We start from the raw sequence: 8,490 nt of genomic DNA on the forward strand, positions 1-8,490 counted from the left end.
CATGACTTCCTAAAAGCAGTGGAACGTGTTTTCGTTTTTTTCGGTGACTGCTTGATCAATAAAGGTTGTCTTTTCTTTCGTTTACCAAATCATCAATTATAAAGATTTGCTACTTCCAGTACGACGCTTGAGCGTGGCAAGCGTATCATGTGTTCTGGTCGCATTCGTTGCTTTATTTTATTTATTACGATAAACACGCTCAAAAACAGTCAACGAAAAAACGAGGATTTGAACAGCGCTTTGATTTGATAACGCGCTGATATCCTCGCTCTGATATAAGTGTCCTCACAAAGTGTTCCCCGAGGTCAGCCATGGTACTAAATTTTAGACATTCAACGCAACTCCGGCTCTGTAATGCCATTGACCCTGAGGTGTGAAATAAATAGAATTAACAAGAATACAAAAGATAGGAAGAAGGCAGGGACATTGCCGAATCAATGTTGATTATATACCATATAGGCAGAGAAAGAAGCATATCTCTTCCACGGAGAAAGAAGGAGGATTGTTTTGTATCCTTCAATGCGTGCAATATGCGCGTGTACAATTTTCAGTTTCAGGTTTTCAGAATCATTATGAGACCACTGGTCTTTTACAGACTTCTGCTCGGTGCTTTGCATGGTATTTTATTATTTTCAATGTACCCTAACGGCGTTCCCAGGTTGAGAAGGTCGACACCGTAGCTCAAGATTATTGACCTCGGTTATGTGAGCTTCGGCCAAACAGTGCTCTTATATGTCCAGGGCATCAGTGGATTATGATGAGGAGGAAACGACGAAGTAGGCTCACAAACTAGCCCTTGTACTTATCATGTTCACAAGCTCGATTGTCAGCCACACAAATTACATAAAATTTATACCCCGTAAATACTACTCCGAACAAGAGGCTAGACGACCACGCTGCGTCGCCTGCGGAGAGTCTCGGCAGTAGACTTCTTCCAATAAGCGGCAGAGGTTGTACAGGTTGTGACTCGAGTTAGGCGCGTTTCAAGAATTTATATGAAGCTGACTTACTGCAGCGGCTTTAGTCGGTAGGATGCGCACACATTTCGCCCTTCCATGTGAAAGCCAATAAAAATTCATGTCGGCACTTTTTCAAATGGGGTTTAATTTCGTTCTACTTCTCCTCCTCGTTCTTTTTCGTTTCTTTCCCTTTTCCTTTCGTTTTACTTCAACTAGCCAAAGCTCTGGACCTTCAGGGTTCGATGGCAGACTCCACGGTTAGCAAAATATTATCCTTCCGTGCTATTTTTACTTATAAAACAACAAATAATGATAATATTTACAAGAATATTGATGATAATAAATGCACGATTCTAGTACATAGGGCTCACTTTCATGTTTGTCACTTGGTCCTTGCTTCATGGCTCCTCTGTTAATGAATGCAGAATGCTTTGAACGCACCTTGTTTTTGATTTTTTCATTTGGAACAAGCTTCTTTCAGACAACGTCAAAATTCGCTTGTCGCCGCTTCATGCCATCGGCCAGTCATGCTACATGGTATGGAAGGTACTAACGTCAGAGAGGCGGTGACAAGCGCGCCTTTTCAGCCATCTCCTATACACGCGCCTTCGGGATCCGACTAAGCCACCCGGTGGGAATCAGGATTTGGGCTCACTCTTCAGCCTGATTGACCGCGCTTCACCGAATACTTGTGAAAACAAGTGCTGAAGATTCTTCGACCTGGCCAGCCCAGGAGGCCCTCCATGGCAAGTCTGCAAATAAGCAGCATTAATTAATGAATCTACCGGAGCACTCGAATCGCTTCCCCAGTATCAGTGCTTTCGCCATGTGCTTTCGCGGCGTACGTGTTTCGCGATATGCTGAAAGCCGCGAGGAGGGAGGTTTCTTTCGGAAGGCGTGGACTCAATCACATGCGCTGTAAATTTAATATCACTGACTCGCTAATCCACGTAACTTAATCTTTGAAAAACCTTCTGATAAGACCGCGGGTTGAGCATCAGTTTTTAAAAAACACTCTGGACGCAGTCTCTTCCATCCTGCGTGCGGCCCAAACGATGGCAGCGAAAAGAATGCAGTGTGCAGGCAACGCTTTTTGCACCAAACTAAGCCTTAATATATTGTCGCAAAAACTTGAGAAAAGTAACACCACCTCCTTGCAGGTAATGTTCAAGGCGAAATCCTACAAAGCGGAGTGTCACATAAAGGTTATTGTATTGGAGAACTGCACATGGCAAAAATCTTGTGCACTCTTCATGCAGAAAAATTTACATCGTTTAAATATTGATGTCCACTTTATGATTCAAAATTCTTGAAAAGTGTTGGATTTTTATAGCGGTGTTTTAACAAAGGTTTTCTGGCCAGATAATTTGAATAAAAAACTCGCTACAATAAAAAGTTGTTATATGTGGAAGACTGCACTGTCAGCTTCGGCTCAATAGCATTTCAAAACGCAACAGGATGGTCCGTGCAAGGTATCCTTGAATTTCTTTCCTTATATTTGAAGTCAACGTTATTTGATTGTAATGACAAGGTTTTTATTCAGATGACAGGAACTTGCATCGACTCATGCGCAGCTCCGGTTCTTAGTGATATATTTTTAGCTCGCTATTACTGAGGTGCTTATGACCACTTGCAAGGTTTTACAATCGCCCATGTGTTTAGATACGTGGTAGATGTTCTGATTTTTCTGCAGATCAGTGCAGACAATTTTTTCATTACTATAAAGCGGATTTTAGCTTTTTTTGCAGAGTGTCTTAGCCCTCCAAAATTGACGTGTGAAGTTCCTGAAAACAGTGCTTTAAAAAGACGGCTTGCGTTGTCTGCGTTCTACTCTGTCTTTGTGCGTGTGCGCTCGTAGGTCGTCAGCTCGCGATGTTGAACCAGTTCACCTTGATGCCTGCGGTGGGACTCTGCAAACAACAAAGGACTAATTATTTTGTAAAAACCCCTCGATTTGTCTTCCCACCTCCCTCCGAAACAAAGGAAATCAGTTATGCAATAATGTGCATCCGCTTCCTGCATAAGTGAGCCCGCATGAAGGTGCACTCGAACTTTAGGCCTACACGCGTCACATCCTCGGAAGCCCCAATCAGCAACTCATACTTTCCTTTCGTTAGACATCAGCCTGTTCACGCATGTCTTTAAACACGAAAAAGCTACAAAATTCGGATTGAACTTGATATGCCAACGCTGTAAACCCCCTATACTGCAGCCTAAAAGATTTCTGATAGAGCTGGGAGTCTGAAATCCGTGCAGCAATTGTACATGCCGTGCATGATATGCTGCTTTCGTGACAGTGCTGCATAAGTAAACACCTTTGTTTCTTTTTTGGTAAGTAATTCGGTATATTACTACCAATTTAACTTGCGTTTTCTGTTCGAAGTCGGTTGCTGCCAACTGCTTTGAATGCTTGTTTTAATTTCGTTGGTTTGTTTTTGTATAGGAAAGCAGGCCTTAGTCAGGTGTTGTATAACCCCTTTTGCCTGCTCGTCCTTGGTTTACATATGCATTGTAAACCAAAAATTTACCAATAAAAAAAGGTGGAGTCAGTGTATATTAATGCGTTTTCATTGTGAAACCGTGACACGTCCGCAGGTAAGTGTTCACAACACGATGCCTTTGCGTCGCAACGGCAATATACTTTGTAATGAGGTGTCAACCAGAAGTGGTACTGATTCATGAGGAGCTCCGTCTATGCGAACACAAAATTACTTCTTGCACAAAGTATTTCTCACCCTGATGGAACCCTCAGCAAGTAGTTTATAAAAGGGCGCGTTGTTTCGCTTGTTTATAGATTTTTGCAATCATATAAAAACTCAAACATGCACGCAGTTGGAACTGTAAATTGCTATAGTTTGTTGTTTGAAGTGGCTGTAAAGTAGGCAACTGGGCTGCACTCTGGGCAACGACACTTGCCTTGTGCTCGCATTGTGAAAACAAGCGCGAAGAGCAGGGTGACGGAGCCCGAATCACAAATCAATATTCGTGAAAAGTATGTGATGACATTGGCTGAAAAGAACAATTTCCACACGATGGCACGAAAATGCAAGGTTCATTAGATTTTTTTTTATAAAGCAACACGTATCACTTTTCTGGCGTATTCTTCTTACCCTGGTGGCGCCACGCCAGATATAAAGCGGCTCGCAGTTGTAAGTGCTTTGTACGGACCCTTCCCTTAGCCAGTGGCCACATCTCTTTTTTGGGAATTTTAATGTTCTGAATTTAGGTGCTTTTGTTAGAAATGTTTGAAGAGAGACAAAAAGAGGGGGAACTGCTGTAACACAAGAATTGGTACGGTTTTCAAATAGTTAAGCTGAGTAGAAGTACGAAAGCATGCGTTTAGCCTCGTTGGCTCATGGTTTTGTTTTGATGGGCCATCGGCACGTCTGGCGACGACATATAAATAAACTTAAGCTCTGATCGATGCTTAGGCGATCTAATCTGTTCGCGCCATAGATGGAAGGTAATGACGACGACGTGCAATGCGCAGCGCGAGAGTGTGTTGCTGTTTAACACCAGGTGTGTTCGGGCACGTGCATAGCCTGGTGATCTTGCGCAGCGGCCTGCAAACCTAACCTATTCGCGCCGCTCCACGTTCGGTTCCCATCTGTGGACATAGCACATAGCAATTTTTTTCTGAATGTTTGATGTTATAGTAGATCCTAAATATATTTGGTAGAATGTTTGCCTTGTAATAGCTCCTGGTACATCTGCCATAGCCGTAAAAGAACTTAAATACTATAATGAAACTAATAAGGGACAGTTAATGCAAACAAATTTAATGAACATCTCACTACAATAGTTGAAAGTTCGTTAAACCATGATGCCATCAGCTACCTGCAAGATCCCGTGTCCCCTTCTGTATTTCTTGCTGCAACTGACGAGTGCGAGTTACTCAACTCGTGCATGAAGTTAAGAAGAGCATTGTCTGATATTGATAGCTTTAAGGCGGAGCCAGATGCTTGTATTATCGATTTCACTCTCTCATGTTTAACTCATCATATAACCTAGCTTTAACCACTGGAAGATTTCCCCGGAGAATGAAGATTGTGAAAAAAAATGGTTGTATACAAAAGTAATAGTATTGATATCCGCGTAAATTTTCTACTGATATGAAGCTTACCGTCAGCATTCAAGCCCTTCGCAAATGCAATAATCATTAGCGTGTTCAATGGCGTGTCCACTAATTAACTTGTAGGTATCATTGTTTTTGCATCAGCATGGAGTTATCTTCGTTCATAAAAATTAGGTATTACTTACCTCAATAAATTGTGTTATGGCCGAAATTTTTAACATTTACGTTAATCATATTGTGAGAACTGACAAATTATTACAATACATAATTTATGCAGATGGCGCTAGTTTATTCTTTATTTTCGAGAGGAACACATGCTAACAACATTGTATAAGAATACTCAGCAGCGTTAAGCAAAAGCACTTATGGCAACTTAAAAATTCTTTACTAATAAACTGTAGTAATTTTCAGGCTGTTATTTTCAGCTCTACAAGGTTTTTCTTAACTACTACTTTGGTGTTAAATAATTTTGTAGTTGAAATATGTCCCACAGTATAAATATGAGGCGTTTTTTCAAACGAACAAATAGCTTGGGATTGTCACAATGATAATCTACGTGATAATGATAATGATAATCAATGATAATCACAATGATAATCCCCTCTTGCTGCCTGCCCACCGGACATCTCGCCGGAATGGACGCCCGCTCTCAACCGAACCGATATGTGCCAGCCTTGCGCCATCACCGCTTCGCCCGATCGTGCGCTGACCTCACCAGTGCACTGCACCCTCGACAGACAGTTGGAAACACCATCGCCATCAACATCCTCTCCCGCTCCAGCTTTTAAGCAGCTTCGGCCACCGGCGTCGCTTTGTGGGCTCGGTGGCTGTGCCACGATGCGGTCGCTTAACCCGTTCTGCTTCGCCATGCAGGTTAGTAAGCCATGTTGTCTTTACGCTAAGAAATCTAGTGATTACTTTTTGATACAGCTGCCGAGCCCGCAATGCTGCCTTGCCATTGTCACTGAGTGTTCTGATGTCATTATTTCCTTGCTTTTGTTGTCCGGCGACATAGAGACTAACCCCGGCCCTGCCTCACTCGAAACTGTAGTTACGGAACTTAAAAAATTGTCCGCCGGTCAGTCGACATTAATCGCGGAAGTTACAGACCTCAAAAACCAGTTACTAACAACAGACAACCTTATTTCTGATCTAAGCAGGCGCATCAGCGCTCTTGAAGGTCATTACCAAACCATACAGTCACTACGCACAGAGATAGAAGGCCTAAGCACTCACACCACCCAGGCAACTCGCCAGCACTGTGATCTCGAGGATCGCATAGACGAAGCAGAAAACCAATCACGAAGAAACAACCTCATATTCTACAACATTCCGGACCCTGACCCATCTGAAACGTTGGCCGACTCTGAAAAGCTACTAATTCGCCATTGCTCCGAATTTTTGGACATCACCCTCGACCCCAAAACAATAGACCGCACTCACCGTCTTGGGCGCCACGAACCTGATCGCTGCCGTCCGTTAATTGCCAAATTCGCACTTTTCAAAATGAAGGACGAAATTCTAGCTAATGGCCGCAAATTCAAGAACACTGACTACTCCGTCGGTGAAGATTTTTCACGCCGCGTTCGCAATGTGCGCAAACATCTAGTTACATTTGCCAAAAGCAAGACTAACCGTTTTTCTTTGCGATACAAAACCCTGTTCATCGGTTCCCGACGATATATCTTCGACGAACCATCGCAATCTGTAAAAGAGATACCATAGCGGTTGCTGCGCCGCCAGCCCCCAGCCGCTCATGTACCTACCACCCCCCCAGCCTAATCTTTCCTTTTCGGCGATTTTCACAAACATACGTAGTTTTCTTCCGAAACGTGAAATCATCTCCAATCTTGTGTGTTCATCTGCTAGTAACTTGCTGATACTTACCGAAACATGGCTCACTAATGGCATCACCGATACAGAAGTTCTTGCTGACTTACCGAATTTTAACCTTCTTCGCAAAGATCGCACATCCGCTCGAGGTGGAGGCGTTTTCATCGCAGTTAGCAATCAGTTCTCGTGTACAGTTATTAATATTCCATCAGACCTTGAGATAGTATGGCTACTTTGTCGCGCTGCGCCCCAAACCGTACTGCTGGGCGTTTGTTATAGAGCGCCAAATACCAACTCCGATTTCTCTCGAATTCTTAACGACGTGATCAGCCAATTAACGAGGAAATACCCAAAAGCGCATATCATTCTTTTTGGAGACTTCAATTTTCCAGAAATCAACTGGCAGACACAGACAGCTGTCGGCAACAGGGAAGCGAATGATTTTATCGAGGTCTGCCTAAACTTCAACTTAACTCAAGTGGTATCTGAACCGACCCGCGGTGCAAACATTCTAGATCTAATCCTGGCTACCCACCCGGAAGCCCTCTCATCTATCACTTATCTACGCGAAATCAGCGACCATAAAGTAATCCACGCCACATTTGAGTTCCACCCATCACGACGCCAGAATCAAAACAAAACTATTCGCCTCTACGACAAAGGAAACTATGAAGCCTTTAGTCTTGAATTAAACCAATATCTCACAACATTTGAAGCATCTTTTCACGATAATTCAGTAAATGACAATTGGTCCCGTTTTAAGAAAAAGGTTAGCGAACTAACCGATAGATACATCCCCAAAATAAGCTTCCACTCGGACCGCCAGAAACCATGGTATACCAAAACGATAAAAAGACTCGACAATAAAAAGAAGCGCCTTTTCCGTGCGGCAAAATTAAAGCAATACGACGAGTGCGCATGGGAAAAATACTATACAGCCGAACGCACCTACCTATCAGAAATTCGCTACGCAAAATACTCTTTCCTTCACAACGACCTCCCCAAATTGTTGACTTCCAATCCCAGAAAGTTTTGGCAGGTCATAAGTGAGCACCCGGCACATACCATCACTCTAACTAAAGAGTCTGGAGAGGAAGCTGATGACATTGAGTGCGCTGACATTTTTAATAACGCCTTTTCATCTGTGTTCACTAATGAAATTCACCCACCAACTGCAACTTTCGCCGTCAATATAGAGTCCAGCATGCCTGCTATCGCGTTTTCTGAAGCCGGCATTACCTCGCTCATTGAACACCTTAAAACTTCATCATCGGCCGGCGTCGACGAAATTAACTCCAAAATACTGCGCAACACTAATAATATTTCTGCAATGTACTTATTGTTATTGTTTTCACAGTCGCTTTCTACAGGTTCCATTCCGGATGACTGGAAAGTGGGAAAGGTCATTCCCGTCTTTAAGTCCGGTAACAAAGATTCTCCTTTAAATTACCGTCCGATATCATTAACCAGCATACCTTGCAAAATCATGGAACACGTCATCTATTCTCAAATCATGGACTTTCTTGACGCTATCAACTTCTTTCATCCCTCACAACACGGGTTTCGCAAGGGTTTGTCATGTGAAACTCAACTGGCCGTCTTTCTTCATGACGTTCACTCTAA

At 43.0% G+C, this 8,490-nt stretch overlaps 1 protein-coding gene across 1 annotated transcript; it reads left to right on the plus strand.

The window, feature by feature from the left end:
- The first annotated feature begins 5,697 nt into the window (after nt 1-5,697).
- On the plus strand, nt 5,698-7,370 carry LOC144103405 (uncharacterized). Its single transcript, XM_077636131.1, has one exon. The coding sequence runs from the start codon at nt 5,698-5,700 to the stop codon at nt 6,757-6,759; it is 1,062 nt and encodes a 353-aa protein (XP_077492257.1). The 3' UTR covers nt 6,760-7,370.
- Nucleotides 7,371-8,490: the final 1,120 nt, after the last annotated feature.

Source organism: Amblyomma americanum, chromosome 9 (genome assembly GCF_052857255.1).
Source record: "Amblyomma americanum isolate KBUSLIRL-KWMA chromosome 9, ASM5285725v1, whole genome shotgun sequence".
Taxonomy (NCBI): Eukaryota; Metazoa; Arthropoda; class Arachnida; order Ixodida; family Ixodidae; genus Amblyomma; species Amblyomma americanum.

Coding starts and splice junctions, on each gene's coding strand:
- LOC144103405 (XM_077636131.1), top strand. CDS start 5,698: ATGTGCCAGCCTTGCGCCATCACCGCTTCGCCCGATCGTGCGCTGACC.